Source organism: Rhinoderma darwinii, chromosome 6, assembly GCF_050947455.1.
Source record: "Rhinoderma darwinii isolate aRhiDar2 chromosome 6, aRhiDar2.hap1, whole genome shotgun sequence".
NCBI lineage: Eukaryota > Metazoa > Chordata > Amphibia > Anura > Rhinodermatidae > Rhinoderma > Rhinoderma darwinii.
This window is the reverse complement of record NC_134692.1, coordinates 53,783,101-53,800,800: the sequence shown is the minus strand read 5'-3', so window position 1 is coordinate 53,800,800 and position 17,700 is coordinate 53,783,101. Positions and strand designations below refer to the sequence as shown.

The 17,700-nt window shown below is 40.4% G+C and overlaps 1 protein-coding gene and 1 long non-coding RNA gene across 8 annotated transcripts in view; one reads left to right on the top strand and one right to left on the bottom strand.

Moving 5' to 3' along the window:
- CDK15 (cyclin dependent kinase 15) overlaps positions 1-17,700 on the bottom strand; it is a 161,786-nt gene that overhangs the window by 19,773 nt on the left and 124,313 nt on the right. For 3 of the 7 annotated variants that reach the window (XM_075829738.1, XM_075829739.1, XM_075829740.1), the window contains one exon: positions 8,627-8,766. In XM_075829738.1, the coding sequence (XP_075685853.1) occupies positions 8,627-8,766 (140 nt within the window). Of the gene's footprint in view, positions 1-4,376; positions 4,466-6,175; positions 6,363-8,626; positions 8,767-17,700 lie in introns of those variants that run through there. The other 4 variants (XR_012849506.1, XR_012849507.1, XM_075829742.1 and 1 more) reach the window with 3 other exon arrangements.
- LOC142655504 (uncharacterized) overlaps positions 1-17,700 on the top strand; it is a 92,217-nt gene that overhangs the window by 59,602 nt on the left and 14,915 nt on the right. The window lies entirely within an intron of this gene.

Below are 17,700 nucleotides of genomic sequence, written 5' to 3'. Positions count from 1 at the left end.
GGCATCAGTCAGAAGAAGGGTACCAAAGAATTTTCAAGGCGTTAGATATACCATGGAACACAGTGAAGATGGTCATCAAGAAGTGGATTACATTTGGCACAACAGTGACATTACCAAGAACTGGACGTCCCTCAAAACTTGATGAAAAAACAAGACCAAAATTGGTCCGGGAGGCTACCAAGGGGCCTACAGCAATATTAAAGGAGCTACAGGACTTTCTGGAAGGTATTAGTTGTGTAGTGCATGTGCCAACAATCTCCAATATTCCTTATATGTCTGGGCTGTGAGGTAGGGTGACAGGACGGAAGCCTTTTCTAACTAAGAAAAACATCCAAGCCCGGCTATGTTTTGCAAAGACCTACATAAAGTCTGCCAAAACCATGTGGGAAAATGTGTTATCGTCTGATGAGACCAAGGTTGAACTTTTTGGCCATAATTCCAAAAGGTATATTTGGCGCAAAGCCAACACTGCACATCACCAAAAGAACACCATACCCACAGTGAAGCATGGTGGAGGCAGCATTATGCTTTGGGGCTGTTTTTCTCCAGCTGGAACTGGGGCTTTAGTCAAGGTGGAGGGAATTATGAACAGTTCCAACTATCAGTCAATATTGGCACAAAACCTTCAGGCCTCTGCTAAAAAGCTGAAGATGAAGAGGAATTTCACCTTTTAGCACGACAACGACCCAAAGCATACCTCCAAATAAACAAAAGAATGGCTTCACCAGAAGAAGATCAAAGTTTTGGAATGGCCCAGCCAGAGCCCAGACCTGAATCCCATTGAAAATCTGTGGGGTGACCTGAAGAGGGCTGTACACAGGAGATGCCCCCGCAATCTGACGGATTTGGAGTGCTTTTGCAAGGAAGAGTGGGCAACAATTGTCAAGTCAAGATGTGCCATGCTGATAGACTTCTAACCAAAAAGACTGAATGCTGTCATAAAGTCAAAGGGTAATTCAACAAAGTATTAGTTTAAGGGTGTGCATAATTATGCAACCACGTAATTTTTGTTCTTTATTTTTATTTTTCCACCCTATAATATTTCAGCCTGTTTTTCAATACAATTGTACAGATTATAGGTGACATTAAAGGTGGAAAAAGTTGTAAAATGATTAATCTTGGACTGATTTTGTAACATGACAAAAACCTGGAATTTTAACAGGGGTGTATAGACTTTTTATACCCACTGTATATAGAATATAAGAGAATTGAAAATCAATCATAGAAAAATCTTGTCTAGATCAGGGTTGTCTTCTCATAGAGGTGGTCTTATGGACACATTTCTCTGTAGTACAATTATCATAAGTATTTGACCAATTGTGTGATCTTTAGGCCAATTTACTGACACTGCTGCACAAAGTGAGGGGCTCAATGTGGTCATGATGATGGACTATATCTGACTGAAACTGGGACCACTCAAATCAACACGTGTCATGTTGTGTTTCCGATGACAGCAAGTCGCCATGTGATGTGATCCTAAATTATCTGTGACAACAAAGCTAACAAGGTTATCTCAACCAATATCATATTAAAATACAATATGTATTCTATTCCTTCCTTACTTTTTCTCTCTAGTTTTTGGATATTTTCAGTATTATCTCTCTATCTTCGATACCTTGGTCCTGCCTGTTCACTATTTCTCTTTTGCTTCCACCTCTCTCCTCATATACCTCTGTATTTATATCTATTCTGTCTCTCTCTCTCTCCATCTCTGTTCCTGTATGCTATTGCAGGCACTTTCATCTGTTCCCTTGGGGACTGGATATGTCACCGCGGGATTTGCTTGTCCGCCTCTCATACAGTGGCAGAGCCCCATGGCTTTGACAAACCTCATTTAATTGGGAGGAAGCCAGGAGGGTTTGAAAGAACTCGCATGTCTACGAAACTCCTTTTATCAGGCATAATTTAAACTCTGCATGGAAAAAAAAAACCTATATGTAGAAAAGAAAGTCAAACTCCCTCCTGCTGTGAAGCCCCCCTCTCTTCTCCACAGATAGGCAGGTTCATATAAGATTCTATCTTTTTATTTTGATAAAATTGTCAGTGTAGATTTATCTTCTGTGTCTGTCTGAGGAGTGAAGAGCAATGCAGATATAGCTGTCCTTCACTGTCACGATTACTACCCTGTCTGGCTCTGTTCAATATTTACAGGAGATAAATTCAGATTTTCTTTTATTTCATAAGTGGGATAATATCGCTTCATGGAAACTGATGACAGAAAAAATAACAAGTCCTTCTTTTTGGGTCCTCTAACAGCTTCTTAGTACATGCTGTGAACGGTGACTACTATTATATAATGTCGTTTCTTCAGGCGTACAAAGTCTTAATGATGATAACAAATACTGTGTGAATGTAACTTTAGTTTTTTTAATATTTCATTGTACAATATATGTGTAATTAAAGGCAATATCCAACCAAAAATTATATGCACAGTTTTTCAAAGAAGCCCTTTCCCAAGTACTTTTTTTTTACAATGGGTCTTCCATCTCTGAGAACGGGACTGAGTGGGAGCGTTAGTTAGTCAAACTTAGAGAAAAAAATAATATTTTTGTTTTTGGCAGGAGATTGACGTATGCCCTGTATGATATATTCCTCTATTTGGTGGCTACTTATGTCATTATTTGTATATGGCTTTATGTATCATATATACAAACTAGGCATGTGTCTAGGGTTGCAAAGTTAAACGTATAAACTGTATAGTATGGTATAGTATAGTATAGTATAGTATAGTATACAGATAAAAGTTTGGACATTAGTCGTAAAAATTTTGAATGATACAAGTAATCCTACAAATAAAAGGATGTCACAATTTCTAAGTATGTCCACAGTCCTATTATTTGTTTTCTAGAGTAACATTAATTAAATATATATTTAAGTGTTCATTGGTTGGAGTTTTATTTTATGTTCGTTTTCTAAGGCTTCGGTGCATATATTCAAAAGGGTAAAACATAGTTATATAATACAAGAAGATTAAAGCCCAAACTATAGTCACACTTTCATGTAATAAAGCATGAAGGCCCTTAAAGGGATTGTCCAGTTTCAGTTTGTGCGTCACCTGCAGTCAAGCTGAACTTATTGTGTGGGTCTTACTGTTGTGACCCCGCCCCCCTTTTTAGTGATTGAATGTGATCACTACAGTCACTACAAAAAAAAAAATTTGGTTCAGGGAAATCTAGGCTTTGCAGAACGCACAGTGATCATTACAGTTTCCTTCAAGATGAGCCAACTGCACACCCCTTCTTTACTCAGGAACATAAACATAACAAATCTAATGTTATTAAAGAGTTATTCCAATGTTATAAAGTGATGGCATGTCACTACTATATGCTATCACTTTTTGATCGGTTGTGGTCTGACCTTTGGAACCCCTACCAATACTGAGAACGAAGGGGCCGCAGTGCTGATTTAGCGGTGTGCCCCCAAGTTCTCTCTGCACAGTGGTGCTCTTGGCCACCCGGCTGTGCAGGGAACTGCAGCCAGAACTATTGACTTGAATGGGGCCATGCTACAGCTCCCCATACACCTGGTAGCTGGGGCACAGTTAAAACAGTTAAGGTGACACAGCTCTAAATCAGCACTGCAGCCCCTTCATTCGGAGGATCAGTGGGGACCTCAGAGGTTGGACCGTCACCAATCATATATTTATATCATATCCTTATATGCCACTTTAAAAGTTGGGAATAACCCTTTCAGTTGTTTAACTTTAATAAAACAAGGACTTATGCACTATATTACCATGAGTTACTGATCTATTATTTGGCACCCATAGTCTATGAGTCCATACTGTACCTCCGTGTGCCTCGGCTTTTATACAGAGGCAAAGAAAGTTAATGTTGGAGGTTTCACGCGAAATAAGCGAGAAACAAATCATGGCATTTTTCATGGGATGAAGAATTTAGAAACAAGTTATGGAAACTCCACGGTTCTGTATTGTGCAAAGTATTACTGGTCTGAATTACACATGGTTGTGAGCATGAGGTTGTAAGCTGGAGCATTTCAAAGTAAAACTAGGGATGTGGCATTTAAAAGCCTCCAGTGATGAAGTGCTTCATATAAGAGGATTACAGTGTCTTTAGTATATGTGTTTGTTTAATGTTTGTTTATTGTTTTCTATGTTAATACAATAGATAATGTTTTGTTATGTAAATATTAATGTATGAGTTCTAAGAAAAATGTAAAGTCTGGTACAAGGGTAACCGGAAACTGGGAGAGAAACCAACATTTGCATTTTCCCAAAGCTTGTTCTGCCATGGATGGATACACCCTTGGCTCCGATAAGGGTTGAGTGACAATGGTGGGGGATTTTTACCCATAAACAAGTTGACATAAACATTTATACTAATGTAGGACACATTAAAAAAAGACAGATATTGGGCTTCACTCAAATCCTTTAATGCAGGAAGCCAATACTTTCATTAGCATGCTGGCTGCCACATTCCTCGCCATCTGTTAGTTGTGTAATATTCTGAAAATATATGAGAACAGGAGATGTCAGTATCTGAAAGCATGTGTTAGAAAAACTAATATTTTTTAGTTCACAAAGATATGCACTGTCTGCATAGAATGGTTGATGAGTAGTTTCAGAATTGAAGTAGACCCTTTAAGCTCTTCACCATTTCCAGAATGTTTATTTAGGAATTAGAAGCATAGCTTCACCATATGGATAAATGGAATGTTCCGTTGACTTAGAGTCCTAGTAATGAGAGAGCTGAAATCCTACACATTTATAGGAAGACATAAGTGGTAAACTGGCCTGTTCAGGATTTAAGAGATAACCCAAATAAAGAGTAGGCATGCTAAGAATTTATGGGGCAATCCTTCAAAAGGATTATCAAGGGACCTCTGGACATGTGATTAAGTCATTGCCATGTGTTTTGTATAGCTTTTTATTAGCTGGTTTCTAGTAATAATGAGCATTGACCTTCTACTTGCAGAACTCTAGATTGAGGAGATGTCTACTACCATTTAGTAGGAGATTGCAGGTGTATGGAATTGTCACTTGCAAGACATACTGTCCAAAAGATAAGAATCATTTGAAAAAGAAAACACTCCGACAGTTGTATAACTTCTGAGAACCAGATGGTACAAACATCCTCTATCAACAGCCTTATCTCACAATGGAAATCAGGGAATATACTAATTCAAAATACACAAAGTTAGAATGTACATACAGTATATTACCCTTCTGTGTATTGCCTTTGTATGCAGTACATATACAAGCAATAGATCACCATTTAACAACCAGCATTAGTGATAACGTGCTTCTTTGTTTCCCCTATAACAACTCTCAAAACTGTCCTCAGAATGGGAGCCATTAAATCAAGATACCCCAATAGCACTAAACAAATTGGTCCACCAAATTTTTATCAGGAGACATTAATAAAGTGTGCCGTGTATGCTAATGAGCACATGTGGTGACTAATTTCTTCCCAGTTATATTTTTAAACTATTCAACAGCACCAAACGGTGTCATGCGATCTCTTTAGCACTGCTGATTAGTCAAAGGAATTTAAAGGGTCTCCGTAATTTCATAAAACTCCTGACATGTCATAGAGACATGTCAGAAGTTTTCGTCAGGAGTGGTCTGGGTGCAGAGACCCCTTTAAACTAGAAAAAACTGAGTGCTGTACTTTTTCGGTGCCCGTTGCCTTGGAGAGTCAAAATCAGAATACTTTCCATATGGTTTCTACTATCCATAAATGCTCACCGAGAAGTGCCAAGAAATGACAAACAAGGTGCACAGCATTCAGCAGAGTTCCCCTTTATTCTAGCTATTGCTCGGGGTCTCAGCACCTGGATGCCCGGCAATCAAATCATCTGACATGTCCCTATGACAGCAACAAAAAAGAATGGTGAAACAGCACGAACCTCATAAGCTTCGGACTGGTGTTCATGCTGTTAAATCGAGTGTATCACAACACTCCAGAGTCAATTTCAATAGAAATCCAATAGGACAGCACTTATGTCCAGAAGGGTATTTAAATGTTTTAATTAGTTTCTACAATTTTAAATGTGAATTACCCTATTAATAAATTAGTTGTCCTATTGACAAATGGTAAAAAAGTTAATATGCGTTTTTTTCATCTGAACACTACTAAATGTTACAGTAAAGCTGCCACGCAAAAATTAAAGTGAATCTCTAAGTTTAGAAATACTTTTCCAATATAACAATTACCTGAATGGCTTCCTTCACAGCAGAAGCGATCTAAAAAAGTAGCAACATGAAGGGGACTTTAAAAACCCTCAGATTCTGTGATTTCTGTCAGCAGGCTGCTTTACAACACTCTGTATCCTAGACAGATCCCATTTGCAGATAACTATCTGACATTTTATCGTTTGCTGGCGGATTCTCAGGACAACCACTGTAAATTAGACATTTCTGCAGCATTGTAGTATAGAAGGACATCTCGAGCAAATAAAAGGAGCGTTTATGCTTATAGAACTCTATTATATATGCTATATTGGTGTTTACATTTATTTTATTTAACTGTGAAAACAGCTGTAGATTGCTAACCTAGAAAAGTGTACAGTACACATTAGGCTATGTTCACATCTGCATGAGGGCTCCGTTCCAACGGAGCTAGTCGACTACGGTATTCATCCCGTCAAAGCGACGGAACACCTGCACAACGGAGACAAACTGAAACCATTGGCACCAGATCCGTAACCATTGAAATCAATGGTGAAGGAAACAGAAACCTATGGTTTCAGTTTGTGTCAGTCAGGGATCCGTTCCGACGGAAAGCTCAGACGGAAAGGAGCCCTGACTCAGATGTGAACGAAGCCTTACCCTTGCAGTGCAGGCTCATCATTAGTGAAGATGAGATAGAACTACACATACTGTATATTAAGGAATGGTAACAATAGGAAGTCTCCAATACGCTTCTGTTATCGACATTGCTCCCTTTATGAGCAAAAGCATTCAACTAGTGGAGCAGCCGTCAGCCCGTCATCAGACACAGGTTGTTTTACGACAGATTGTATCTACTGCTTTATTGTCAGAGTACAGACTAATGTAGACAGGAAACAGGACTGCATGTTCTACTAATGGCTCCTTTCCTCTCATAATGTATATTGGAGAATTCATGCAGTCCTCGGTTATCGTCTCTCTAAAACATCCCATTAGGGAGTTTGAGTTAATAGAGGGGAGTCCCTTATTCTGAACCCCCATCAATTAGCCACAGCAGAGAATCGCTACAAAGAGTGTGCACTACAAGGACAGCTCATTGATTTCAATGGTCACCATGTAATGCTTGATTTCCCCTGAGGTGGCGCTGCAGGGGAAATTAACATCTGCTGCAGGGTTCCCACACAGATTACAACTGATCTATGAGGGTCCCAGCCCTAGAATCTGCTGTGATCAGTTTAATTTTGAGGGACCTTTCTATTAAACATACATTGCCCAAAGCGGAGAAAGACCTTTAATTTGTCTTAGAACCATTTTAAAAATTACTGATACCGTTACCATTACTCAATACTTTTACGCGCAGATGCAACTGCCATTAATTAAACATTTTCTCTGCAGGGGTCATTGACTAATATTTCTATGTATTATAGTTGATTTGTACAGGATGGAAATCATGCAAGAACTGATATGATTCACTGTTTGTGGCATTTTAGGTATATTGTTTCTAGACCTCAATCACCTGAGCTTTACACACTCTTCGCACATAAGCACATTTCTGCAATGGCAGATTCTTAAGGTGATGTTACACGGCCCGACGTGGGCCGTATAAACAAGCGCTGACCAACGAAACAGCTCGTTGATCGGCGCTCGTTTGCTCCTATCACAAGAAGCTTGTATGGGGACGAGTACTCATTACTATGATCGCTCATCCCCATACATTTCTCTCATGTCGGCAGCAAGTCCTCCTGTTTACACGATCGGCTGATCGTTGCCCTGTTTACACAAGGCAATTATCGGGCACAAGCGTTCTGTGAACGCTCGTTTGCCCGATAATTGGCCCGTCTAAAAGGGCCCTTAGGCTTGGCCAAGAACAGAGGGTTGTCCTCTTTGGACAATACCATTTTATTACAATAGTACCCTGACAAAAATCTGTAATCTGTGGGGAAATCTAGCAGTGTGTTCAATTTCCCTGAAGGCACCACAGGGAAATTAAGCATTACACAGTGCCCATTCATATCACAATATGTAATGCAGGACAGGAAAGGAGAAAAACACTCCCTGTAACCGCTCTCCACTCTGACCAAGTGATGAGAATCCTAAAGAGTGAACCCCATCTATTAATTCAGTATTCCCTAATAGGGTATACAAAAATGTGTTTTCTAATCTAGAAAACCCATTAAACAGAACTTCAATATTTCCCTCTATTGTAGAGTTCTAGATGGTTTGCCCTGCATCAATACTGTAAGGAGAATACAATATGTCTCAGTGCTAGCAGAGTTTGGGCTTTTTAGCAAGACATACTTAATCCCATGGACGTGATTTATACTTTTCTGAGTTCATCTACATACTGAGCAATATATCATTTTGTAATAATCCCGATTTACCATTTTATGATATGCCCAAAAGGCCCCAAGCTTTTCACCAACAAATAGTAACCAAGTGTGCTGCTTGGGAGTTTGCCAAATGAATAAAATACATAAGATGTGCACTAAAACATACCATCAGATAGCTGGTAAAGCTGGCAAGGCAATAGACTGAAGAATTTATGAAGAAGGGCATCTTCAGCAGAAATCCTCTCACGTGGACAACCTTTCATCATCTTATGTGCAAGATCTTCAGCCCCCATAGTCCTGCTCAATCTGGAAAACAAAAGGAGAATCTTTTCTATTTTTCTTAACTTTATATTGATCTAAGCAAAAAAATGTGTTAAATTAAATATTTCATGAATTACTAGTACACAAAAAGGATGAACTATATAATTACAAATATTATATGCCACAAAGTATAAATCTGCATTAACAAATTGTCATTTTTGATATTGGGTATTTTGGTATTTGGTATTCTGTATTACAGAATGTTAATAGGAGTCTTAAAATATCACTTTGTGTCAAAAATTATTTCTGTATCCAAAATGTTAGTCTACATCAGTGTTTATGCAAAAAGAAAATAGGATTAATGATTGGGAGATATAATAATTCACTTTATTGGTAAAACGAATGGTCAACTATTGGCTCCTTGTTCAAGAGTCATAAAATACAGGCAGACTTTTTCACGTCCGCGTTACCCTCGTGTGCGTCCGGTTTTCATGGAACCCCATAGACTTGAGTCTATAAAGGGATACGTGAAAACGGAAGAAAATAGGACATGTTCTATTTTTCAACGGACCCTTCACTCACACGGTCCGTTGAAACAACAGCCGTGTGAACGGCCCCATTGAAATTCATGCGTCTGTGTGACGGCCGTTGTTTTAACTTTTTGACAGAACATACCATTCTGTGTCACAGAATACTATGAGAAGTTTTAGGCTACATGCACACTTTGCACAATTGGATGCGGTAAATCCGCATCAAAACCGCAGGTAAACATAGGAAATTCCACAGTGCTTTTTTTAAATGCGTTTTAGGTGCGGTTTTTCCATTTTGATGCAGAAATCAGTATGGTTTTTATTCTGCGGTTTTGGTGCATTTTTTTATAAACTTGTCAGATACAATTCTAAGGCCTCATACACACGACCTTGCCCGCAATCACGGCCCGCGATTGCGGGCACGGCCGGCCGCTGACTAACAGCCGCATTTTCGGGCCGTGCTCCCATACAAAGTATGGGAGCACGGCCCGCAAAATGCGAAACAACGGACATGTTCCATAATTCCCGGAACATTTCCACGGCACGGACACCCTTCCGTAGTGCTACGGAAAGGTGTCAGTGTTCAATGAAAGTGAATGGCTCCGTTTTTGAAATTCTGCAACCTGTAGATGAGATTACTTTAAAAATCTTTTGATGGTTCTGTTTTACACCACGGATTTGCGGCAAGAAAATCTGCAGAGCGAATCCGCATCGTGGGCATGTGGCTTTAAGAAAACAGACAACTGAGAATATATATATATCATTATGCAAGATTGCAGGCTATTGCATGAGGCTTATGTTATCTGTCCTTGAATTGAGAGGCATAAATGGCTTTCTGGGAATATTTTGTTAGTAGAACATAATTGTGAGGAAACAACAATAAAGCTTTTCGGCTGGTCAACAACATGAAGACAATGGGACAGGAAGACATGAAGAATACTTAGTGTAGCATAGTGATTTCTAGTATAGATAGGAGGTTGTGAATTCAGGACGCACAGCAGCTGGATATTAGTTTCATGCGAACAAATCAATTTAATAGACAAAATATAAAACAAGGATGTCAGGCCACTAAAACCAAGAAGAAATGAAGTTGTGTTTACTGTAAAACACAATATAGTCCATTTATCATCAGCTGTCAGAGAGGCCTGTAATGTAGAACAGCTTCATCTGGCAGGGGCACATACACTCCGAGTTTTGTAACATGGAATTTTGAATCACTATCCAATGTTGTTAGATAAACTGAGACCAGAGCTTATCATGTTACTGAGGTATCCTGGGTATGTGTGACTTAGGCTTCGTTCACATCTGTGCTAGGGTTCCGTTCCGACGTTCCGTCTGAGCGTTCCGTCGGAATGGAGCCCTGACAGACACCATAGGTTTCCGTTTCCATCACAATTGATTTCAATGGTGAGGGATCCGGTCCCAATGGTTTCCATTTGTCTCAGTTGTGCAAGGGTTCCGTTGTTTTGACGGAATCAATAGCGCAGTCGACTACGCGTTTGATTCCGTCAAAACAACGGAACCCTTGTACAACGGAGACTTACGGAAACCACTGGCACCGGATCCATCACCATTGAATTCATTTAAACCTTTGGTTTCCGTTTGTGTCAGTCAGGATCCCATTACGACGGAAAGCTCAGACGGAACGTCAGAACGGGACCCTGGCGCAGATGTGAACGAAGCCTAAGTCATTAAGATAATACATTCAGAGTGACTTCCAAGCAATGTATAAGGAGTTCTGATGGCTTATTTTAATAGACTGTAACAAATGAGACTATGCCAAAATCCTAATAAATGCCGCTCACATGGAATTATTACCCATATTCAAGTGTTTATTTAGAAGTGTATAATATAGTTCAATCTTAAAAGGGTTGTCCATTACTACACAACTGATGACCTATCCACCGGACCACATACCGATCAGCTGTGGGCACCAGATGTCATTGCACAGTATGCAATGCATAGCGGCTGTGCTGCAGAACTGCAGCTCTGGTCCTATTCACTTAAATAGTACTGCAGCTCTGCCGCTATTCCGTGACCAGAGCCATCTGCTTCCGGCATGGATGTCTGGTGCCCGGAGGCCACTGGAGCATAAAATCGGTGCGGGGTCCAGATGTCGGACTCGTACCTATCAAACACTAATGACCTATCCAGACCTATTCAGTTGTCCGGTAGTGGACAACCACTTTAAGGGGTGATGGATGAACAATCTAAATTTTTCTTTCATAATCATAAGAAATGGATAATGAAGTCACTTAAAGAGGCTCTGTCACCACTCCTCTCCACAACGCCCACTTGGTCATATAGTAAAACACGCCCAGTTGTCCATTGAGAAACTCATTAGCATAAAGCTAAAATAGGTCATAACTCCGTCAAAAATGATAGTTTTTCTAAATAAAAAAACACTGCTGTAATCTACATTACAGCGCCGATCACATCATGTACAAGATAGGCCACTTATAATGTGGTGACAGAACCTCTTTAAAGGCTATGTACACCTTTGAAATTGTTTTTTTGCAGGGTTTTTTTAAAATAAAAATGTCTATCAGGCTGTTTGCTGCAACTTTCAAAATACCTCTTATTAAAATTATTTTTTACTTTTTGACATACAGCTGCTTTGTATCCTGTACACAGAGCAGCTGTATCTAGCTCTGAAACCTGTATCCATCAGGTCCGCGGCACTGACTAGTTCAGAGACACGCAGGTCCTGTGGGACTGACGGGTTCAGTGTCAGCGGGTCCTGCGTGTCTCTGACACGAAGGATAGAGCTGTTATAGATCACATCTACGTTCATAACTTAGATGTGACTGATTACAGGTGAATCCTGCATGTCAGAGACACGCAGGACCCGCTGACACTGAACCCATCAGTCCCACAGGACCTGCGTGTCTCTGTACTAATCAGTGCCGCGGACCCGACGGATAGAGGTTTCAGCGCTAGATACAGCTGCTCTGTATACAGGATACGAAGCAGCTGTATCTCAAAGTATTTTGAAAGTTGCATCAATCACACTGATAGACATTTTTATTAGAACAAAAAAAAAATTTCAAAGGTGTATATAGCCTTTAAAAGGGTTGCATCTAATTCAGTAGTAAACATAAAATTAATGAAAACGTTCATTATAATACATTTTTTGGAAAGGCTCCTTATCTTGTTAACCAATAACCTAGAATCCAGGTTGCTTGCAGATTTATGGCAGTAAAAATGGCACAACATTCACAAAATGGTGTCAGGCTTTTATGTAAATTTGATGCATGTACCAGATTTTAAAACATGCTTACTAAAACCTAAGATATTACACAATTTTGCAAAAATTGCTACTGTGACTTCTGCGTGTGTGCTTCTGTCATGAACTGGGATAGGCTTGACAATTTTGATACATAATTGTATGCAAAGAATATGCAGTTTCTAACCCCTAAGTGATTTATTGTAGCGTAGTGATATTTCAATCCAGAATGGCACAGCAATCACTCCCTCTCATGTTAGAAATGTATTCAACCCAAACAGCTCATTTAAATATGTTTTACTAAATATAACAAATGCATAAAGAGTATAAAAAAAACATTGAACAAAAAAAAAAGTTTTCACCTTTTAATAATGTGGCCCATCATCACCCACTAATGGAAATTGAGGAGCATGTCCATGAAAAAACAAAGGATCTAGGGCTTCTTTCACATCTTCGAACTGGTTCTCTATTGTTCTGATGCATCATAGGAGCGAAACAATGAAAAAACGAAAGCACTAGATCCATTGCATGATGGACACCAATGGCAGCTGACAGAACCCATTGACTTTAAGGGTATGTTCACACAGCAGCGTCCGTAACGGCTGAAATTACAGGGATGTTTTCAGGAGAAAACATCCCCGTAATTTCAGCCGTAACGGCATGTGCAGGCGCCTGAACGCCGCGTCCATTACGGACGTAATTGGCGCTGCTTTTCATTGGAGTCAATGAATAACGGCTCCAATTACACCCCAAGAAGTGACAGGTCTATTTACGCTCCGTAATTTGACAGCGGCGCGTAAATATATGCCTCGTTTGAACAGACAAACGTCAGCCCATTGCTTTCAATGGGCAGATGTTTGTCAACGCTTTCATGCCGCATTTTTCGGACGTAATTCGGGGCAAAAACGCCCGAATTACGTCCGTAATTAGTGTGTGTGAACATACCCTAATGGGTTCTCGGCATGGTGTCGGTCATTTTACCGGACAAAATAGTGCGCTATTTTATCCCCCATTTCTCAACAGATCTGCGACGGAGACACCTAAGGCTGGGTTCACACTGAGTTTTTTGCAGGAGGAAAATCTGCCTCAAAATTCCGTTTGGAATTTTGAGGCAGATTTTCCTCTGCCTGCCAGCCGAGAAAATTTTCGTGGCGTTTTTCACATCGTTTTTCGTTCGCGCCCATTGAGTGCTGCGAGTATAAAACACAGCGAAATACGCTTTCTCTGCCTCCCATTGATGTCATTGGGAGGTCAGAGGCGTTAACGCCCGAAGATAGGGCATGTCCCTTCATTTTCCTGCGAGCCGGTTTTTCTGCTCGCGGGAAAAAAACGCCTCCGCCTCCCATTGAAATCAATGGGAGGCATTTTCGAACGTTTTTGGCACGTTTTCCACGCGGCTTCCGCATCAAAAAATGTGTAAAAAAACTCCATGTGAACTGGCCCTTAGTGTAGTTGCACACGATAGAGTTCGGGCCGTGAAAAGCGTTGGCTGGATGCCAGGAGTCCCGTTCACGTGGGCCTTCATGAGCATAAAGTTTTGCCTAAAGTGTTCCATTAAGGCCAGGTTCCCATAGGACGGATATGCTGCGTAAAAAACACACAGCGTATCCGACCTGGAACCCGCAGTACATTCCGTCCGAAAACCGTACCACATTGTGATGTGTTTTATCAGACAGAATTTCCGCTGTGGAAAGCAGCAGTAAAAAATGCTCATACTTACGCAAGTCGTTGTTATAGTGATGCGTCCCTCTTGTGCAGTCCGATCTGTCCTCCTTGGATGACGCTGCAGCCCATGTGACCACTGGAGCCAGTTATTGGCTGCAGCGGCGGTCACATGGGATGTAACGACATCCCAGGAGGTCAGACCTCTGATATCATTCATGCCGGCCTTCTGCGATGACGTATCATTCCATGTGACCGCCGCTACAGCCTGTGATTGGCTGCAGCAGTCACATGGGATGCAACGTCATCCCAGGAGGCTGGACTGCAGGAAGAAGGAGGGTGTTCTGGGTAAGTATGTTTTGTTTTTTTCTCCGTAGTTGCAATTTTTGTGGCGTAATCGCTGCTAATATGCCGTAAAGTCGCAACATTGGCTTTCTGTTGCGGGTTTTGTATCCCCATTGAATTAACAGAAAATCAATAAAAACGCAACATAAATTGACGTGCTGCGGAATTAAATTACACATGGCAGGTCAATTTATTAACGTTTATGCTATGTTTTTTTTCCGAGGCGTGGGCATGAGATTCTTTGAATCTCATCCACTTTGCTGCTACTCTAAATGCTGAGGAATTTCCGCACAGAATTCTGTTGCAGAAAACTCTGCAGCGTTTACACTACGTTGGAACCCGGCCATAGGCTTTCTTCAGTCAGGATTCGCGTATAAAACTGCATTAAAAAAATGCATGTAGAAATGTTAGCATTTTTTAAATGTAAGAGGCATTTTTAGTAGCATTTTTACATGCATTTCTGGTGTTTTTTCTATCTTTGAACCCTTAATACATCTTATCCACTTTGCTGCTACTGTAATCCCCTATGGAAAATCTGCATCTTGTCCGCTACGTGTGAATATGCCCTTTTGCTGCTGGTTCTGCTCAATGTGTAGGCGCCGGTCTTTTACCCAAGGGACACGAACTGTTTACTAACCAGGTGTTTATCCCCCAGCTCTGGGGTCTGGGGGCTAAATATTTATAACTTGTTTGAGTACTATTTTAAAGCTCTTAAAAAAGCTGTCTCTCTCTTCCCCCATGTGTTACTTCGAAGTAAGACCCTGATTAGGCCCTGTTCACATCTGCGTGGGAGGCTCCTTTAGGCTATGTTCACACGGGGTATTTTGCAGGAGGAATATCTGCCTCAAAATTCAGTTTGGAAGTTTGAGGCAGATATTCCTCTCCTTGCACGCCGATTTTCGCGGCGATTTTCGCGCCGTTTTTCGCCCACGCCCATTGAGCGCCGCGGGCATAAAACAGCGCGAAATACGCTTTCTCTGACTCCCATTGAAGTCAATGGGAGGTCAGAGGCGGAAGCGCCCGAAGATAGGGCATGTTGCTTCTTTTTCCCACAAGGCAGTTTTACTGCTCGCGGGAAAAAGACGCCGACACCTCCCATTGAAATCAATGGGAGGCGTTTTTGCCGAGTTTTGCGACGCGGTTTCCGCGTCAAAAAACTCGGCAAAATACTCCGTGTGAACATAGGGAGGGCAGTGTATGACTCATGGATTTTAACAACACCAAAGAAAGAATACCTGTGTCATGCACCACCCCCTTATGGTCTGCACTGAGCATAGTTTATCATTGTCGCCTGAAGTGTTCCTTTAAACAGCAATTCCAGTTGGAACTGCTCTTTAAACCAGGTTCACATATTGGTGCAGAGTTTTTTTGTTTGTTTTTTTTTAAGCCAAATTAAGTCGTGAATACAAAATAATGTTTTCTCCTTATGTTTTCTCTTTATCTCTCTCTGATTCTCTACTGGTTTGGGCAAAGAGACACATCAAATACTGCACTAAACTGCTTGTGTGAATCATGCCCTATGGTTGTTAAAATTATTATTATTATTATGTTCTACATAGAGAAGGCAGATTAGCTGCAATTTCTGGAAATAGACTACTATAAAACAATAGTACTATAGGCTAGTAACTCCCTATGAACTGACTAGGATTAATACACTATGCCAGAACCTATGTTCACGTTACAAACTTGCATGGGATTTGCAAAAACATATCATGAAACAATCAAAACTTGATACAGACCAATTTTAATGCCCAGTTTGGCTTCATTCACAAACTACAAAGAGTCAAATATTTTTGCACGCTCATTCATTTCCTGTTTTTTTAAGCTTTTAAGGCTTTGTGTTGCCTTTAAACTTGATATTTTAAACAATATATATATATTTATTTATTTTTTTGCATCGCAGCACCTGATAAGAATATAAATCCCTAAAAAAGCCAAGACTGTCCTTTGAAGTTGTGGTCTTTAAAATGGTTTGGCTGCTGGAAACCCCTGAGGGCGTATGTTTTTCTTCTTTTCCTTTCAGCCTTTTCCCTTGAATGGCTGAAGGGCTGGATCATTTTATGGAGGACTGAAAATTGTCTGCAAAAGAGCGACAACTGCACTGAAAACAGGGGTCAGGGCACCAATTGTGTCATGGGCCCCTGTCCTTCAGATCAAATACAATGCTGGTATTATTGGCAAGAACAATTGCAGTGAAGACGAGAAATTAGTGCTCCTTCTTCTGGGCAGGTCTATTCCAAAACCCTTTCTAGAATGTGATGAGTGCAGATGTTACTTCCCCTCCATTGCACATTTGCATTCTCACCACGCTGCATTTTTATCAATAAGACGCAGTAGCCTATTCTTTTCTTGTGGCATTAATAAACCACCTTACCATTAGCTGGACAGGAATCTAAAGTTTCTCTATACCCTGAGGACAAGCAGTGTAGATTCAATTCATATAACTATACTGAATATAACTAAATTATACTCAAAAGTAACAACAATGTTATAGGGTGAAATAAAACACACACACACACACACACAAACACACACACACACACACACACATACACATATATATATATATATATATATATATATATATATATATATAACTTTTTTTTTTTACTTAAAGCTCTTACAGGCAGGATCCTCTTTCCTTTTAGCTCATTGTCTAATGCTGCTCCAATTGTAAAGCACCACAGAATATGTTGGTGATCTATAAGGTTATTATTATTAAATCTTATTGTCTGGAGCAGTACCAATTGTTATGGAACTATTCCAGAAGGCTCAAATACTCATGTCACCTTTTAAATACCATGCTCTGCAGCACTCCTCTATCTGTGAGTAATGTATATTACTGTTTATCCTTCTATAACTGGTACCAGGGATGTAGCTATAGGGTGCAGAGGTAGCAGTTTCACTGGGGCCCTGGTGCCGGAGGGGGACCAATGTGCCTCGTATTATAAATGGCACAAAGAGCTAATTTTTTGATGGGTCAGTTTCAGTGGGAATCTACATTAGAATGGGAAAATCGATTAATCTGAGCGACTTCGAACAAGGCATGGTTATAGGTGCTAGACTAGCCGGGGCCAGTATTTAAAAAACTGGCAACCTTGTGGTTTTTTTTCCCGTGTAACGGTGTTGAGAGTGTACCAAGAATGGTGTGAGGAAAAACACCCAGCGAGGGGATCTTGTGGATGCCAACAACTTGTCGAAGAAGAGGATGTCGAG